General features: G+C 38.5%; 4 protein-coding genes across 7 annotated transcripts in view; 2 read left to right on the forward strand and 2 right to left on the reverse strand.

Moving 5' to 3' along the window:
- LOC110838145 (pickpocket protein 19) overlaps positions 1–2,727 on the reverse strand; it is a 62,983-nt gene extending 60,256 nt beyond the window's left edge. The window contains exons 1-2 of the mRNA XM_022081050.2: positions 2,619–2,727; positions 1,131–1,598 (exon numbers count right to left, since the gene is read on the reverse strand). The gene's annotated coding sequence lies outside the window, so the exon portion shown is untranslated. The remainder of the gene's footprint in view (positions 1–1,130; positions 1,599–2,618) is intronic.
- LOC110838151 (4-vinylanisole receptor) lies at positions 2,693–8,086 on the forward strand. 2 transcript variants are annotated; one of them, XM_087340865.1, is made up of 6 exons: positions 2,693–2,898; positions 2,992–3,091; positions 3,474–3,575; positions 4,106–4,261; positions 4,435–4,536; positions 7,955–8,086. In XM_087340865.1, exons 1-5 carry the CDS (start codon positions 2,693–2,695, stop codon positions 4,489–4,491), a joined length of 621 nt encoding a protein of 206 aa, XP_087196991.1. In that variant the 3' UTR covers positions 4,492–4,536; positions 7,955–8,086. The 2 variants fall into 2 exon arrangements, with proteins under 2 accessions (XP_087196991.1, XP_021936751.2); XM_022081059.2 differs by lacking the exon at positions 7,955–8,086 and adding an exon at positions 5,500–5,631.
- Positions 5,885–18,508, reverse strand: LOC110838146 (facilitated trehalose transporter Tret1). 2 transcript variants are annotated; one of them, XM_087340859.1, is made up of 5 exons: positions 17,255–18,508; positions 8,495–8,734; positions 7,872–8,239; positions 7,265–7,399; positions 5,885–6,802 (listed from the first exon to the last, which is right to left on the reverse strand). In XM_087340859.1, exons 2-5 carry the CDS (start codon positions 8,712–8,714, stop codon positions 6,272–6,274), a joined length of 1,254 nt encoding a protein of 417 aa, XP_087196985.1. In that variant the 5' UTR covers positions 8,715–8,734; positions 17,255–18,508; the 3' UTR covers positions 5,885–6,271. The 2 variants fall into 2 exon arrangements, with proteins under 2 accessions (XP_087196985.1, XP_021936744.1); XM_022081052.2 differs by having other exon boundaries at positions 5,885–7,399.
- Positions 9,770–17,167, forward strand: LOC110838142 (facilitated trehalose transporter Tret1-like). 2 transcript variants are annotated; one of them, XM_087340860.1, is made up of 3 exons: positions 9,770–9,851; positions 13,023–13,191; positions 14,618–17,167. In XM_087340860.1, the coding sequence occupies exons 2-3, from the start codon at positions 13,032–13,034 to the stop codon at positions 15,952–15,954; spliced, it is 1,497 nt and encodes a 498-aa protein (XP_087196986.1). In that variant the 5' UTR covers positions 9,770–9,851; positions 13,023–13,031; the 3' UTR covers positions 15,955–17,167. The 2 variants fall into 2 exon arrangements, with proteins under 2 accessions (XP_087196986.1, XP_021936732.2); XM_022081040.2 differs by having other exon boundaries at positions 9,788–9,898.
- Positions 18,509–18,700: the final 192 nt, after the last annotated feature.

The following is an 18,700-nucleotide window of genomic DNA, read 5'->3' on the forward strand; positions in this document are numbered from 1 at the left end:
GTTCCGATAGACATATCACAATCTCCACAGTTTGAGATAGCGTATATATATGTGTCGGTAACATCAGCCATTAACTCATGGAACTTAGTGGCAATTGAGGTGTTTTGTATGACTACTTTTATCTACATCGCGGGTCAGTTTGAACTGCTGTGTGACTCGATAAGGAATACTTCACAGAGGGTGATGTATAGGTTAAATGAAACACAGCATCCTTCATCTGGCAATGATCACATCGACAAACCACAAAAGTTTACGTCAGATAAAAAAATGAAGATACAACATTCAAGTGCAAATACTGAGTCAAGCGTAATTCCTGAAAAAGGTAAAGTAAATATTACTCATGACCTCACACTTTTGCCCTGATGACACGATTTTCATACAATTTTCTGGGTACGCTAATTACACTAAAATTTATTCCATTTACATTTCCAATCGTTTTTAAACAAATGCTATATTTGCATTACATTCTCTAAGCACACAGGTAATTTTAAATACTTTTTACTATAAATAACGTTGATGCATATGCATCAATTCTGAAGAATAGTATTTTTATTTACGGCATATAGTTTTAAAAAGCAGTAATTTTTATGCTCCGAAATATTATAGTAAGTATGTGTTTATATTATACACTTTAAAATGTCGAGTATGCACAGAATCTTAAAAATCTGTATTCCTCCCCCAATATTGTCAGGTAGATTAAGTCGAGAAGAATGAGATGGGCGGGGCATGTAGCGCGCATGGACGGGACAAGAGGTGTGCACCGGATACTGGTTGGGAAGCCTGAGGGAAAGAGACCGCTGGGGAGACCTAGACGTAGATAGGAGGATAATGTCAGGAGGATCTATTGGAGAGAGGAGTTGAAGAAGAATGGATTTTGTTGGCCTAGGATAGGGTCCGGTGGAGGGCTTTAGTTAAGTCGGTGACGAACCTTCGGGTTCTGTAGGCCATCTAGTTAGTTAGTTAGTATACACAAAATGTTCGAAATCTACTTCCGTAAGTCAGCCTACAGTAAAAATGCTATTCAAATTACTTAACATTTACTATAAAACAACTATGGTAACTACTACTACTACTACTAAAGGTGCAAAATAAATTAGTTCAAACTTTACCCACAATCTGTCGTGACTTACCCATTACAACTCTTCAGAACCATACGATATTTGGCTCACTCTTGGTTAAATTTGTTACTGGCCTCTCAGTCTGCTTTGATTTTCCTTCACTACACATAATTTCGCACTTCCACGTGTACCATTTCTTTCAGATACTGTCCTTAGTTCAACACGAAAACAGCCTCAGTAACTAGCGTAACTATTTTTATCTTAAAAACAAAATTGTCTTCAGATTGTTCAGATTACACTGTGAACACTTTCACGAGCATTACTTGTTCTTGCAAAGTTCATATTGTTTTTACACAATAATCTTAACAACCACACATACGCGCACAAACTCACACTAATAGAATGAGATTATTTAAGAAAAACTACAAAATAAACCGCTTATGTTTCCACATTTATTTTCCCTCTTAACCATGGGCACGACATGCAACACAACTTTCAACTGTTTTATGTTAACGTTTCTTACACAGGTGTCACTACCACCTAGACAGAGAGAGAGGGAAAATCAGGTAGCCAATACTTCCGAAATAAATAACCAAGAAATACCAAACTCACGTTAACGTTTCAGCGAATGAGGTGACATCTGTCAGCTGAACACCCCCGACTCCTTCCTCGTAAATACCGCGTACACCAAGACAAAACCAGTTTCGTATGAAAATAGACATTATACGATTCTCACTTCTGCAACAAAAACTGAATATATAAAATACTAGATGGGCCTACACATTGAGGCCCTGAGTGTCCTCCAAAAACTTTTCGGTTTCTCATGAGAAATTTCGCAGTTCTCGATAAGAAACAAAAAGGGGAAAGGAGTCATGTTCCAGTTTTGGAATCAAAACTATGTTCTTTACCTGCAGTTAAAATTTAAAAAAAAGATCCGATTCTGGATAACATTTCGAATTCCGAATGCAAATCTGACACAAAACAGTTTGGGTTCTGCACTTTAGACTCACATTTAATGCTCCGTAACACATATTGATAAAACTATCACTTCCTCTGGGATTTAGTTAAAACAATAACATGAAGGATTATATTTTATTTGTCCCTGGATAGAGACCATTGGTGGACTCTTGTGAACATGGAAATAAACAATCTTGTCCCATAAAAGGCGTAGAAATTTATTAGCTGATCGACTGTTAGCGTTAGCTGTGTTGATGACCGAATATAAATATATGACATCTCAAGAAAGTAATTTAGTAGTTCCCGTTGAAGTCGAAGCTCGCCTACATATTATTTAAGAATTCAGTTCGTACAGCAAAGAAAACATTAAGATTCTCCATTACATAAATCAAATGGTTAATATTGTTTATACTGAAATGATCCCTGTTTACAATGAGAAACAAACGAAATTTATAAATACAAAACGCAATCTTCATGATTGTTAAAGCAGGTTATACATATAATTACCACTGAACTTTAAAGAAATTAAATGTGCCGTACAAGAGAGTTCTCTGAAACAAATTGAGAGGATTTGCACATGTAAGATATAAGAATTACGCTCACGTTACACTGAGAAGTTATTTCCATCTGGTAATCTGGCAGATGAAGGCGTGCATCCGTTTGGGTCTGCTGTTACAATGGCTATACAGGAAGAAAATATGGCTAACAAGACACAATACTTTACAAGCGAACAAAACGATGCTATTATTAGACTTGGAAGAAACTACGACTCTCTCGGAGGTGAAACTTACAATCTCGACATTCCTGGCTCGTTTTCAAATTACCAAAAGGAGATGGAGCGATACCTCATGGAATGCATCAAACATCACCAGAAACTTATCGAGTGTGTAATTTGCCGAGTATATATTCTATCTAATGGCAGAATGTGCGTTATATTCATCAGCCAGAGTTTAAAAATTGTCACGTTTCCTTACAGGTGTTCCGAGAAGATAGATTTACTATGGAAAAGGGTTTTCTTCTATCAATTCTTAACAGCCTCCCTCCTTATTTGCTTCATTGGACTCAAAGCAATATCCGTAAGTAAAACGTTTTGTAGATTTTCGTCTACAGAATGTCTAAGAAAGACGTATACACACATTCAATGGTTGAAATAAAATTATTTTAATAAACTAAATCACTATATACGTCAGGCGGGATTCGAAACTGTAATGGTCGTATTCGATCATCCAAAACCCGTAATTGTCTGACCGCAGTCATTGTGATCAACTTAAATTATTATATGAATACTAGTGGGGAAGAAACCGTTTAAATTTAACGGGGATTTGCCTTCTCATATTATTATCCTTTGCTCCCTTTCTTCGTTTTTAGTGTTCCTTTCGTACCTCTGCGTTCTTTAACATAAATTTCTTACACATTCTCGAATGGTCCATGTGCTGAACATAAGATCACTATTCACAGATGCCGTTAAATGGTGAATTCGCGAAGACAATGGAATACTTGGCAGCTGTAATTTTTCAGTTGGGTCTGTACTGTACATTTGGGTCCAATTTAATGACTCAGGTAAGTGGATTGTGGTCAACTGGTTATGATATCACGTTATATTTTAGATGGTTACCTTCTTTTCAGAGAACCTCATCATTAGGGTAGATAAGTTCTTTCCAAACGCACGTAACTCGCTACAAGACTACGCGACGTCACAACTCAGACGCCCACAATTAATATTTTCGCGGTCCTGAAAAATCACAAAATCGCTTACGAAATTACAAGTTAATTTCTAACCCGTTCTTGTTAATTATAATTTAGTTTAATTTGTGTTGTGATAAACAGACGAATCATTTATATACATAATTAAAATGTCTTGCCATAATTTTTTCTCTGCTGACACTGACACACAAATTTCAATTTTTTATTAAGGGACAGGAACGACGCTGTTGACATACTGTATGTGTTAAGTACCTTCAGTTCCTAAAATAATCCCATGTACAATAACAAAATTTCTGCATGCATACAAAATTGATAATCGCCATATAAGAACAGATGACAAATTACCAACAAAAGAAATTAACGTACAGATTTCGTATTTGCACCAGAGTGAGGCAGTCTTCAATGCAGCATATGAGAGTGATTGGAACAACCAGTCAAAACACTACAAGAACTGCACGAGAATGCTCATCATGAGAGCTCAGCGGCCAGTAAAGCTCACCGCAGGCAGATTTGGAACTTTGTCTCTGCCCCTGTTTACTTCGGTGAGTGTAAAATATGTCAATTATTAACAACAAAGTTTCCTTGTTGTAAGCAACTACATCAATAACCAAAATCCATAAATCAGACTTCATTTCCAAGAAGAGTCAAAATGTTGCATGTTGGAAATAGCATAATGGACTAAGAAAACAACAGAAATGTTAAATTTGTGTTGCAGATGCTGCGTTCTTCATATTCCTACTTGGCTCTCCTCCGCCAAATGCAAGAGCATTAGTAACAGTAACCAGTTGTTCTGCACAGCCAACACTGTGAAAATCAGGTAATATTAATGAATGCAACTCCGCGGCACTACATTCGGGAACATCGCTCACTTTCCCTGATATTTAAATGAAAATTTGAAAAAAGTGACGTGTCCACAAGCAACAACTTGAGAGCAACTGATCAAATTCTAATGAAATTTGATATGGCAGAGTTTTTATTCAGATTTTAATACATTCGAATTTTGGTTGAAATCAAAAAACAATGATGGAAACCACCCAAACAACAAAGAACATTTCTGCATCCAACTCAAGATTAACTTGCTAAACATTTATCAAAGCAAAAGTACTGTGGGGGGGGGGGGGGGGAGAAAGAAAATAAGTGTTATGAGCAAATACACTTTTTCTGTAGGTCTTACAGTTTTAAAGAAAGTTAAACAGGAAATTTTATGCATTGTATGTGCCTGTATTTAGTAAAATAGAAAGACAAAGGCCTATATTATCTAAAATTCGAAATGATATCTATAGCATGTTTGGCTTTGTAACAATCAATTACAGCTGTACGTTTGTAATAGCATTTCAAATATCAGCCCCACCCTTCATTAAATAATAAAGTGTTTCACGCTTCTCTTTTCTAGGAACTTTTAATTTAACGCAGTTCATGATAATAAAAGCTCTCAACCCTCTGTAGTTCTCTGTTATTAAATGATTCAATAATTAATGCAGACATTATTCCAGGTATCATGAATATAGGAAAAGTACTGCTTAGATGAAAACATAATTGTACCCATTAAAACCGGGAGCTTTCGTATTAACAAACAGGTGTGACTTTTCCAAAAAATTCCCTCCTTAATCTTTCGGCTCCCCCGTACAATTACAGTTAGTAGAAAACATTAGACTAAATATGAGACATTCCAAATGTTATTCCTGGTTACAAGTTTTCATTCCATACATTATCCTCAATTTCAAGTTTTCAAACATAACCCACAAAACCTGTAACTTATGTTTTATTCTATTTTCTACAGAAAATGTTGAAGTACTTTCCTTCAATCAATGGCTGTTTTAATTGGAGTGGTTAAAGGAGATGAAGAAGGTGTAGCAGGTTTATAAAGCATTAGAGATATAAGAAGTGTACACATAATTTTAGTTGGAATTATTTAAGGAGATGTAAGCATAATCTCATACTAAAATGGATCTAAAATAATGTGCGAAGGCATGAACTAGATTCTTCTGGCTTTGGATAGGATCCAGAGGCAGGCTGTTGTCAATACAGTAATGAACGTTTGGGTCCACAAAAGTGGGGAATTTCTTGACTGATAAAGTGAGCATTAGCCCTTAGGAAGAGCTATGATCTATAGAGTTTGTTAGTTACTTTTACGTTTAAAAAAAATTATCAATTCTTTCAAAAGGTTAGTTGAAGAAATGTAATATTTATATAAGTAGCACAAAACATTAAAACAAAAACTATATCAACAATTAAAGAAGACGTTTCATACATAAAATACTGCAATAAATTGGTGTCATTCTTCACAGAACTCATTATTCTGTTTTGATAACTGTCGGTTTGTTTCGTTCATCACTGTGGTACCACATAACCCGTTCATCAAGTTTTGTTTGATGCATTAACAACCATTTGCGTAAGTCCAGTGACAGATAAAGATACCAAATAACAATATATACTCAAAAATGGAGTGAGCTCTCACGTAGAAAGAAACAGACAGTCATAAATATTGAGTTTAATCTCTTAATATAAGTTTCTTATAAGACGTGAGTTTTGATTATACTTCATTTCATGGATTATCTTTCCATCAGTTCTAGCTGAATTTCTTCTCGTGTCTTCCCTTTGGTTTCTGGTACTATGAATGCAACTACTACAGTTCCTACAGTACACATTCCACAAAATAATGCAAATGTTATCATAGTTCCCAAGTTTTTTATCGTAACCTCAAATAAATTTGTAACTGTAAACATTATAATCCAATTCACAGACACTGCAAGTCCACTTGCCCAATTTTTGGATTCATTTGGCACAAGCTCTGCCATCATAACAAATGGCAGAGATCCAAATCCAAGGTTAAAAGCAACTACAAACATAGCAAGACAAAGGAGAGGTAACCAGTCAAAGGTTTTCGTAGAAACATCAATTTGCTTCAAATAAAAATACACCACTAATATCAAATGACACACCGCCATTTTTGCACCTGAGAATAATAGCAGAATACGACGTCCAGCCCGTTCCACAAGGAAGGGTGAGACATAGGTGGCCAAGACTTCAGCTATTCCAACAATGATTGTAGCCTCAGATGGCGACAATGTGCTCCCTGCACCCTTGAAGATGTCAACAGTATAGAAAGTCACAGCATTGATACCACAAAGTTGTCTGATCATCATTAAACAAGCAACTATTTTTACAGCTTTAGTAGTTGGTGATTTATAAGACGTGAATACACATTTTGAAATATATTTCAGAATTAGTATTATGCGTATTATTGTATCCTTCGAGGCTGTCTCTTGAGAAGGCGATTCTTTTGCAGTTTGCAAAACAAATTTCTGAATGTACTCCAATTCAGGTTTTATGTCATAATCCTTTATGTACCTTGCGCCTCGCAACCAATATAGTGATTTCTCAGCTTCCTTAATCTTACCTTTCGAGGCGAGATAAATGGGAGACTCTGGTATCCAAATGAATGTCAGGAAGAAAACTACAGGGATGATGGCAGAAGTAATGCAGAGCCAGAGATATGACAAATACGCACCAACAATATAGACAAAAAGAATGCCATTACTAACTTGGAGGTCAAAGAATATCCCAAGGGCTCCTCTTATTCTCACTTCGGCAATTTCTTCGCAGTAAATTGGTGCGATGACAGAGCCTGTGCCGAGAGCAATTCCAGATATGAACCGTGCAGTGAATATCAGTGGTGCCTGCAATTAAAAACAAATAATTATTTTAGAGTCTCTGGTACAATACAAGGATTTTATATAGGCTGTTTATTTATTTGGGGCCGTAAAAATTAGAAGGGAAGAAGAGTTTTAAACGCATTCATAAGTTACTTACTAGCTCATTATATCCCTAACTTTAAAAAGCATTTCCCTAGTTTATGAGCCTGTACTTCTACGGGATACAAATTGTGAACTCAGTTTTATTGGATATTTTGGGCCTCCGTTTCCGCTAAAGCAAAGCAGTGCGAGCGAATAGAATTTGAGTTTTTCACAGCGGTGAGTCCGAAGATGGTAATCTTCTGGGTTGTAGCGCCTCATTGCTCTGATGATGGAGGCAGCAAGAACCTCTGAAACGTTGATAAACTTCTATCGGATGCACTGCGCTACAACCCAGAAGACAGCCATCTTCAAACTCCCTGCATCTTTCGCCTATTTCTTAACGTTTCTGGCTCACCGACTTCCCAGCAGCGAAAATGAGAGACCAGCCCACGAGGTAAGGTACGATGAGGAGTAACAGAAGTTTCTTGCGTCCGATAGAGTTGGCCACGTGACCAGCTGGAAGAGCGCCCACTAGAGCACCCAGAGGCGCCAGGGAGCCAATCCAGGAAGCCTCTATCGGCGTTACTCCCTCAGTCACTGCCCCATTCTTGTCCAGGAACACGGAAACTTCACTGACGTTTCGCACTGCCGCAGAAGAAGTCCCGATGACAGTGAAATTGGACGCATCACTTTCTTCAACAATATTGGTCGGCTTCTGAAGGTATGGCAATGCTTGGGAAGTCCACCCCATGACGGAGCCTGCACAGATTGATGCCATGGTTGCTAAAAAAAAGAGATTGCGTTGCACCCATCACTCAATGTACAAAGAATACCACTTCACAGATATTCACGAAAGAACTAAACTAGAATCAGAATTATTACACAATTGGATAAATTAGTTGTATTGGATTTTTAATGCCTGATAAATAAAATTCAGATGAAATTTTAACGTGTGTGAAGAAAGGTAGATTCCTTCAGGTTAAGCACAATGTTTTAAGTGGTTCAAAACTTTGAACATATAAACAAGAATCTCTGTACCCAAACTAGCTGCCAAGAACTGCGGCCATTTCTTTCCCGGGCGGAATCCCCCATTTTGTTGCATTCTCTTCTTCTCTCTCTCATTGTTGTCCAAGCTTCCCAGCCCCAGTCGTTCCCCTTTTCCACACGCACGACGCGGTGACTCCTCCATTGCTCCGTGCACATGACCTGGTGACACCATCGCTGACGCTGAGATTCTTCGATCACATGACGTGTTCATTGTTCCATCGGTAATAAAATCTGCCAAAACAATGTTTCCCTGGATAAACAAAGTCGAAACGAACGAAGCCAAAATCACTGCACGCCAAGTAATTTGACTCAGACAATCCATCAGCAGTGATGTCAAATCACACACGAGTAGCCTCCAAAATGGCAAATTTTGCCTCAGAATAAAATTGTCCCGGTGTTTCAGACAAACAAGATACATTTGATGGAGGCAGCAGGTACCCCTGAAACGTCTTTAAACATCATATGACTACACGGCTCAAGAACGCAGAAGACAGCCATATTCATACTCGCAGCCGTGAGAACCTCAAATCTCACTTCTGGCAGTCTGTCTTTAACTCCCTCTCACGTCAAAGATTTACGGACGGCCAAGAGCAGACGTTATACCTCTAAATTATTGGATTTTGGTACATTTTAAATGCAATTATATTCCTCTAACGAAATCCACTGCGCAAGGTTTTCCATATAAATCACTAAACCACCTTATCAAAATATTGCCCGCTCTCGTGGAATGGGAAGATACATCAGACTCCATTGTGAGTACAGCACAGCCTACAATTTACCCTAATAACAACAGCCAAAGAGTACTAATTTTGAAGCTGTTCATCATATTATTAAACCTTCTCTTCACTTCGTCATAAATAGATATAAAATTTGGATTTGTCACTATAGTTTGCAGGTAGCCTACTTTAAATTCATCATATTTCTAAAATATTGATTAATTATCTTTATATTTGGATTTTATTCTTTATTAATGTGACAAGACATGCTCACAGAGGTGTCTGCGATTATTTATAGACCACGCTCATTATTACGTTTTACATTGAACATTTTCTGTGTTCTTCTTTATAGTACTTTTATTTTCACCTAATAAATTTAAATCAATATCATAGACTTGGAGATCAAGTGCTTTCGATTTCCTTTGGTCTTCCTAAGGCGGAGTTGAATAACAATGTCCATGATCAAGTACCTCGTTTTAACAGTTTGTGTACCTGTAGAACTTTGATTTGCTTGGGCAATAGTAATCACTGACTATCTCACGAGATAACAAAAGCAGCCGAACATCACACGACTCGAATCACTCATTCTCTGACCATCGGTTGAGTCTTCAGGGCCACTGGATTGTTACAAGGTACGACACTGCAAGTGGTGCGACCATATTCCACTGCAAACACTGTGGTAAGGAGAGTTGGCTAAATTATTTGTGGCTTTAATTTATTTGTTCTTATTTGTGTATAAAACCACACATTTAATTCAAGTTTTATAGGTAGATTTATTTGTCATTTTCATTCTGAGAACATAACGTAACAAAAATTACAGGTATTCTACAACGAAGTGCCTAGGAGAATATTTTTACACGTGTAAAATAGTACTTTAAATCCAGAAATTTATCTCCTCGGGATTAATTAAATTATTTACTACGATCTGTGTAAAGTAAGAACTTTACTGACGTTTCAAAGATATTTGCTTTCTCCATCATCAGGGCGATAAGCTCATCGTCCTGATGATGGCATGTCGGTAAACTTCAACCAGACTATACGGTGCAACAGTCCATAAGGCAGCCATCTTCATACTCGCCACCGTGAGAACACAGTATCTCACCATGTATTTGCTAATTAGTTACTGCAAGTGATTACATAGACACATTCAGTTAAGTGCCTAGCTACTACTTTATATCCTTTCCTGGATGACAAGAGTCGATCTTGGCTTCACCTACTTAAGACCGTTGATTAAATTCTTCTCGGACAGACGTTAGGTCCATTGAAATGGGGAGCAGCCCATCAGAATTATTTGTCATCAAAGAACAATTCAATCAAACCCAGTGAAACATCCACGCTCAGAGGGGAATTCAAACCAGAAATCCAAGTTCAAGGGGCATAGTACCTTGGCTAAGTCACATGCTAAAATGTTAATGGAGGCTATGAAATTCTCTGCAGTTTCACTTAACACCGACCAGATATAATAAATCAGACTGTACATAAGTACTTCAAAATGTAGGAGTATCTCCGCATGCATCAACAACATCTGCCTCTTATCTAAGAACTGTTACACACGAGCTTGACCCTGCTACATATCTTAGAACTATCTTTTTTCTTATCACAAAGACTGAATAAACTACAAAAAATCTGTACAACTGACTAATCTTGGGGATTTTCATTGAGAGTTTATAAAACCACGTTCTACAAACATTGAATAAATTTCGTTTACGATTCGTTTTACATTAAAATGCAATACTCTTTCTTCAAAGATATTTCAATACTTTTACAATAGCTGAGTTAATGTCAAATTCGATTGCACTGTTTAAACACCCACGAAATATTTCTGGTTCCAGAACCCGAAGATTCAACACCACAAACACGAAACCTCATGATTCTAAGCCAGTTTCACTCACAACAGGCCATCACATCTCCTTTCCCTAAGATCCATCTTAATACTACCTTAAAACCTTGCATACCGTGCAGTGTATTGATATATAAAAATCACGCACACATTAATGTGTAAACAGTTTTGTACTGTCTTCCCGTCTATTTCTTGGTCTTCCAAGAGGCTGTTTTCCAACAGGATCCCCAGCCAGAGTTCCTCATTCATTTCTCTATCCGAGTTACCGAAACACTCGTAACCTCCATTGCATAGCTCCAATATTAATAAGCGACTTGTATGAATCACGACTTTCCGCGATGCATAATAAGAGCCTAAATTTTTCAATTACTTCATTCCCAGACAGAGGTAAGAAGAATTGGTGACATGTTATGATAAAAATCACAGGCGAAATTTTAAACCCAAAGATTTCTTTTGTATAGTCTCTACTTTACTGAATGCAAGGAAATGTCCCAAGGGTTGTGTCGGCGGAAGTTTTCGTTACCGGAAAGGTGAAAAAGCAGGTGCCTGACGATGACAAATACCGAGGTCCTCCAGGTTGGAGGTTGTACGGATAGGTGGATTTATTGTATTTAGTGTTCTGTCTGACGACAGGTCCATATGAACAGGATCCTTCCATCCTTTTCTCGGACTGGGACCTGTTCATATACGTTCTTGGCAGATGATCCAGAAGTGGTTTGCCATTGCCTTCTTCTGTGTGTGAATGGAGTAATTGTTGGGATACCACGGAGAAACCGGGGAAGCCCCCGGAGGAAAACTCCGTGTTGCCTAGACCACGGTCTTGCCCACTTAAAATGTTATTACTCATATATGTCTTCTTCTCCTTCAGAAAATACTTCAATTTATATAACTACTTGCTCCGTCTGCAATAAAGCGTTCCAGACTTAAAAAAGACGGTTCCACGAATGTTAAATAACTGCGACAGTTTGTATTTAATTATCAAAATACAGATTTCCTTTTTAAAATGTATCTAAATGTGTTGAGTAAGTGTTGACATTAGCTCTAATACAGCAATCTATACAACTAATCCTGATTTCAGTCCTCGCTAATCTTTCGGTCAGTTCAAGCATCCATCATGTTTTATCACTTCACAAACACAAATCGAAACAAACAGCCTATATAACCCCATCAGCAGATTAAGAACTAGCGACTGGCAGTGTAACGTAACACACAAAATATTGTCCATTGTGTAAGCCTAGTCGTGTCATCCTGAGATCGAATGTCAGCCCGGTGACGCCACAGCTTATCACGACTGAAACATCGTGATTTTCTCAGGACCTCTAGCTCACTTCCGTGACATTACCTCAAAATATTGTAAGGACTTCTATAATTGATTTAAGCTTTCACGGTGATTCATTGTTAATGCTGATTCTGATTTTGGGTGCTGAAGCCGTGTGGAAGTGGGCGGTGTTATCGACGTTTCAGATGAGACATGTATGGAGATTAGAAATGTGGGCAAACTTTTGGTCGGAAATTTGTACAGAGGAGAGCATTTAGAAGATTTAGGAGTAGATGGAATGATAATATTAAAATATATGTCAATAAAATGGGGTTGGAGGGTGTGGATTCATTTGGGGTCATGATAGGGATAGGTGACGGAATTTTGTGAACACGGTAATGAACCTTCCGGTTTCAAAACCTTCGAGGCTTCTCACAGAGGACTCTGCTAAACGGAATACTGAATATTTATCATCTCTGACTGACAAAAGTGTACCTTAAGACTTTACTTATAAGAATTAGGCGAGGGCTCACATTGGCATTACAATTACGGGTATCAGAACAATAACTGACGTTAGTTCTACTAGGAGGAAGATCATTTTGCAGACAACGGTGCATAATAAACACGTATCATACTGCCACTGAATACTTTAGTTAATAAAACATGATTTATTTATGAACTCGACAAAACTGATGTTTTTATTAGAAAGCAACAATGGCTGCAGCCCATCAAGGCGTGCCTACACCAGGTGACAACACTACCTCTGATGAAGGCAGCTCCCTCGAGCCTCTGAGGCAGGGACAACCTGCTGACATTAGCCATGAATCGACGAGTCAGGCGAAGAAGTTGACCCAGTATATGGCCACACTTTTCGGTAAGGACAGAAACTGTGCAACTTTTAAAATTCATAGTAATTTACTAGTTCCGGTAATATTTTCTACTGCATATTTTATAAAAGTGGAGAGCAAAGTGTTGTGTATGACGGACACTTTAAAACGAACTTAACTCTGTCCACCATTATAATAATATTTATTCAATTTTATTACGGAACTTTAACATTACGTTTTCAGTTAACAAAGGCATTGCTGTCGGCACCGTTAAAGACATACAGGTCTATATATCGATGTATTTTCTTGGGTCTACGAATTACATTTGTACGAGGTGTCCTTCACTATCAGTCGCGAGCGAAGAATACCTTATCGGCCAGTCGTCCGTGTCTATCTCTCTGCCTCGTCTTTCCTAGGAGGCCGGCAGCCTACATGAATAGATTCACTTGAACAATGGGAAACTACCACAATTGTTAGTTTCCTAACTTTATTGTTGTTCCAACTGTTATCGTTGATGTTATTGTTAATGCTATTCCTTGGTCTTGTCGTCGCCGGGTTGGACACTCCTGTGCCTCTATCATCTGAAATCAGATCTAGGATTCAGGATAATGTAGGGTGGACCCGAGGGGCTTTGCCATACAAAGGGGGTAGGCCACTTTCCGAGACTAAATCCTTTCGGGGTACCCCGAGGTAATATCCTCGACACTTACTCCTAACGAGGATTATTTAACCCCTGGGGCTTTACCCTGGAGTGAGGATTTTCCTCAGGATACTTGTTCAAAGGGCATTGTTGCTTAATAATGGCCTTGGAACACATTAGTACAATGACCTACGTAATGTAGCGTGAAGAATATTTTTGGAATGTCAGCGTACTCCAAAGAGTGCACCATTCCAATGTCATCTCGGTTTTGTGCCGTGTAGTCTGGTAAAAGTTTACCGACGTATCAGATGTTCTCCATCATCAGTGTAATTACGGTCTTGATGATGGAGGCAAGTAGTCTTCACATTCGCCACTTTGAGACTTAACACCTCACACAGTCCGAATAGTCAACACGTTGAGTTTTAGATTTCCGTGTCTGATCTGCCCATCCGCTGCCCAATACAAGTACAGCCAACTGATGTTCTAAATAGTCAACTACATATTCATAAGGTCTGCAACGTTCCTGTCCATTTTCAAAGGTGATACTTTGGCGGAATGAATTTCCATAACTTACAGCATGTAACACTTTGGTTGTTTTGGTAGACGTGCATATGGTTGGGAGAAATTTTCCGGCAAATAAATTCAGCTGGAACAAGACGCCGTATAACAAAAGATTAAAGTTTTTCATTAATATTTTCCTTCATGGGTGATATATGATTCGATCACTCTCGGTGGCCTACACACTATGCAACTCATTAAACAATACGTATAGTCCCCTCCCCCAAGATCCTTTGCCTTCCGACCTATTCAGAAGCCTCGTGTTTGATGTGCAGTCACGCTGGGCGCCATGGCGGTAGGGACTGTTCTGGCGTGGACGTCACCAACGCTGCCCGAACTTCAGTCCGCGAACAGCACACTGCCCATCACTCCAGAAGAGGGGTCGTGGATTAGCTCCCTTGTGGCTGTGGGAGCGATTGTGGGGGCCGTACCAGCAGGCTACTTCGCCGAACGATTCGGACGCAAGCTCGTCATATTGGCACTGTCCGCACCGTTCCTCTTGAGCTGGGTTCTCATAGTAGCAGCCAACTCTGTTGTACTCCTGTATCTTGCCAGATTCATCGCCGGCATCGCAACTGGCGCCGTCTCGGTAGTGGCCCCTATGTTTATCGGGGAGATTGCTGAGAGTTCCATCAGGGGCGCTCTGGGATCTTTCTTCCAGGTCATGCTAACTGTTGGGATTCTTTACACGTACATTATCGGTGCTGTCGCTGGCTACACTTGGCTAGGAACACTTTCTGGAGCTATCCCTGTGGCGTTATTCATAACGTTTTCAAGAGTACCAGAATCACCAACCTATCTCATGAAGAAATGTAGAACTGAGGATGCTAAGAAGTCATTGAAATTCTACCGAGGTTCATCTTACAACTTTTGGAAAGAGTTGCAAGAATTAGAGAAAGACATAAGCGAATCTACACAAGAGAAAGCGTCCATAAAGGATTTAGTTTCTTCAAGAGGGACAAAGAAGGCACTGGTCATTTCTTTAGGTCTTATGGTCTTCCAACAACTTAGTGGTATAAATGCTGTGATATTTTACTCTGTCGACATTTTTGATGCTGCAGGAAGCACCCTGGATCCAAAAGTTTCTGCAATTATTGTTGGGGTAGTTCAAGTAGTGGTCACATATGCCGCGAGCCTCATGGTCGACCGCGCGGGACGCAGGGTATTGCTGTTACTGTCCGCAAGTATTATGGGCCTGTGTCTCGCCATTTTAGGTCTATATTTTTGCCTCAAGAACAAAGGCGATGACGTGTCAGGCATAGGTTGGCTTCCTCTGATGTGCGTCACCATTTTTATCGTGATGTTTTCTCTTGGATTCGGACCATTGCCATGGATGATGATGGGCGAAGTGTTTGCACCTAATGTGAAAGGAGCAGCTAGCAGTATAGCCGTCTGTACCAATTGGACACTGGTGTTTCTAGTAACATATACTTTTGGGAAACTTGTTGATGGGTTGGGAGAACATACAACGTTTTGGTTATTTGCTGTAATTTGTGGCATGGCAACGGTTTTTATATTTTGTTTAGTTCCAGAGACAAAAGGGAAGAGTCTGGCGGAGATTCAACGCATTTTGAACGGTAACAGCAACCCTAAAAATAATGAAATTTTATGAAGACTGATTAATAACTAAAATATTGAGATGCCGCCTCACGCTGTGTTCCAAAACGACTAATAATCTACTTTAGAAATAACTAAGAACGGTTCTCACGGCGGTAAAGACGTCGATGTTAATCTTGTGGGTAGTAAAGCCGTGTGGACGTTTCAGTGAGTAGCACTGCCTCCCCACAGAGTCTCACTATACGATATTTGAGGTTCTAGCGGCGGTGAAGATATTGATGATAGTCTTCTGGGTAGTAACACCGGATTAAGACACTTTTATATAACTTGTGGATTATGGGAAAATAAGGGGGGAGAACATTACATTTGGAAACGTATTGAAAAAGATAATGAAGACATCAATAACGAAGTTTGTGTCGGACTATTAATTACAGGGTACTGCAACCTCAAACACGATCTTTATCAAGGTTACATAAACTATGCTGCGCTGCGCTGTAGTACATGAACATAGTAGGAAATATGCATACCATAGCAATAGCAATAACAACAAAAACATACATAAGTATTTCACATAAGGACCAAAATCCATAAACAACAAAAAATTATGTTAAACATTTATCTATTATAGAGATAATCATAAACCATAATCATACGTTGTGTAACAAACATAACGAGCGGAAGGATATTTTATGAATGATAAATTAAGAAAATAGAGGGGGAAAGGCAGTCAGATTTTGCACACATGCCTTGGTTCCAAGTATTTTCTAAACTCTACACTGCACCTTATATTTTTAATTACAATGTGGGGAGCGAAGGATTCAAACTACAGTCTACTTTTATACCTTCCTGCCAGCATGAATACACTCGTTAAATCTACACTTTGTTAGAAAACTACATTCCATGCCAAAGTTATTCCTATGGGCTGTGATGCCGTAGATAAATAAAATATTTCGGTGAAATAATTTCTTCGTTCTGATGGCAGCCGTGGCAACGAATACAGCACGTTTCTGAGAAACGTAGATAACTATGTACAAGTCCACACGGCCTCGAAATCGACAAATAAAATGTCGACACCTTTACTTCCATGAAAACGAAAAATCTTATCTCAAATGTCACGTCATGCTCTATGACAGTGGTATTTAACCTACTTTGTTCGCGTACCCCCAGACATAATTTCTCTTCAACTTTGTACCCCCAAAGTTGTTGGTGTATAATTCAAGTTATATGTAGTATATATCTACATCTGAAATAAATTACATTACTGATTATTCAGTGTTTATCATAAATTTCACGTACTTCCTAAGATGTCTTCGTGTACCCCAGGTTGAATACCACTGCTCTATCGCAATACTTACCGAATCCCACATTGTTCTAGACCACAAAATTTCACTTCAAAAACAACTTATAGATTCTATTTTCCACCCTTACGATATTACACATTTCACCATAATGGTTACCATTATGTAATTCACAAAAGGAAATTATATGCTTAACTAAGTTCTTTTCACTTCCGTATGCATTCTATTTCCAATTTTTTAAATGGATTTTGCTAGCCAATCACATCGCGTATGGATACCAAAGGTGCTAAGTCATTGACTAGTGTTGCCGTTATTGGTCAAACCATAGCAAAAAGTACTCTTTACATGTATGAGGTAACTTTCATAGTAAGTAGAAGCACCGATTATTATGGTATCATTTGTGTTACCACTGTGAGTTTAAACAACCATGATTTGTTTGCAAACGGTTACAGACTGTTTAGTACTTTCTTTTCAAGTTCAACCTGAAACCAGGTGTGATGGACCTATAGATATCAGGAAAGAAATATAACATCCTAAATAGAAAGAAATTTTAATGTAAAACTGTATACACAAAGGAAAAAATGTATTAAGAATATGACTTCCTTTCTAGTCAGGGAAATACTGGCTAGCTATGCAGTAACGTTTGCATGTCAGAGGACTTGTCCCCATGCTAAGCATACTGACTATCAATGAAGATGACTCTTCTGGGAGCCATTATTGTTGTTCTTTTCTACTACATCTGTTATTCAGTATAATAAAATGATATCACAACATTTCAGGGGCTGGCTCTACCCTGTCTTCAGGTGATAAAACCTTCTCTGATTGGTCCACTAGATTGAGGTTAATTGCAATCTCTGGCTCAGAGACACCCTCTGGAATGTTGAAGGTTCATTTTAGTGTACCAAACAAGTGATTAAGGCAGCTTGTTGGCATTTGGCAGGCAATATGCGAATAAGTTACATTGCACACTGTAATTTCTTTCAGTTTCTTCAGTTAAGGGAAATGTAAAATATCGACATCATTATTAAAAAAATCTTCTACATTACACTAATACCAGACAGGTGTCAAAATGAACCCCCTAACTTTGGATTGAGGGTAAGACAATGTGCTGTTTGTTCAGGGCTTGGGCACACAATTTTTAAATAGTTTCTTAGTGAGGTATACATACTTCAGAGACAATGAACAATTAAACTGTAAACCGTTTCTTAAACTTCGTACTTGTTCACCTATGGATATGATTCAAATATTTATCATGTAATGTGGGCAGCTCATTAGTAATGGTTGATAAACATCTTCTTCTTTCCGATTTAACAATGTTTGTACATTTTCCGGTACCCTTTACGGGTCACCAACTTTTTCAGTTGGCTTGATCTATGGACATTCGGTAGGACTCCTTGGATGACGGATCGGCCCACCGCTGGGCCTTGATTAACACCTTTAATTTTAATACATTTTTCTCTTCAATTATCTTGCTTGAAAGTTAATTTGTAGACTTATAATTAG

Source organism: Zootermopsis nevadensis, unplaced genomic scaffold, assembly GCF_977971745.1.
Source record: "Zootermopsis nevadensis isolate Lab colony 2312 unplaced genomic scaffold, Znev_1.0 Znev_ptg000061l, whole genome shotgun sequence".
Lineage (NCBI taxonomy): Eukaryota > Metazoa > Arthropoda > Insecta > Blattodea > Termopsidae > Zootermopsis > Zootermopsis nevadensis.

Bases quoted from the DNA above. Each gene is read 5' to 3' on its own strand.
- LOC110838146 (XM_022081052.2), bottom strand. From the start codon at position 8,714: ATGAACACGTCATGTGATCGAAGAATCTCAGCGTCAGCGATGGTGTCA. The intron at 8,240-8,494 runs GTACAGAGATTC...TCTTTTTTTTAG, and splicing joins GTTCTTGGCAGCTAGTTTGG to CAACCATGGCATCAATCTGT. The intron at 7,400-7,871 runs GTGAGCCAGAAA...TTTTAATTGCAG, and splicing joins TTTTCGCTGCTGGGAAGTCG to GCACCACTGATATTCACTGC.
- LOC110838151 (XM_087340865.1), top strand. From the start codon at position 2,693: ATGGCTATACAGGAAGAAAATATGGCTAACAAGACACAATACTTTACA. The intron at 3,092-3,473 runs GTAAGTAAAACG...CACTATTCACAG, and splicing joins TTGGACTCAAAGCAATATCC to ATGCCGTTAAATGGTGAATT. The intron at 3,576-4,105 runs GTAAGTGGATTG...TATTTGCACCAG, and splicing joins GGTCCAATTTAATGACTCAG to AGTGAGGCAGTCTTCAATGC.
- LOC110838142 (XM_087340860.1), top strand. From the start codon at position 13,032: ATGGCTGCAGCCCATCAAGGCGTGCCTACACCAGGTGACAACACTACC. The intron at 13,192-14,617 runs GTAAGGACAGAA...TTTGATGTGCAG, and splicing joins GTATATGGCCACACTTTTCG to TCACGCTGGGCGCCATGGCG.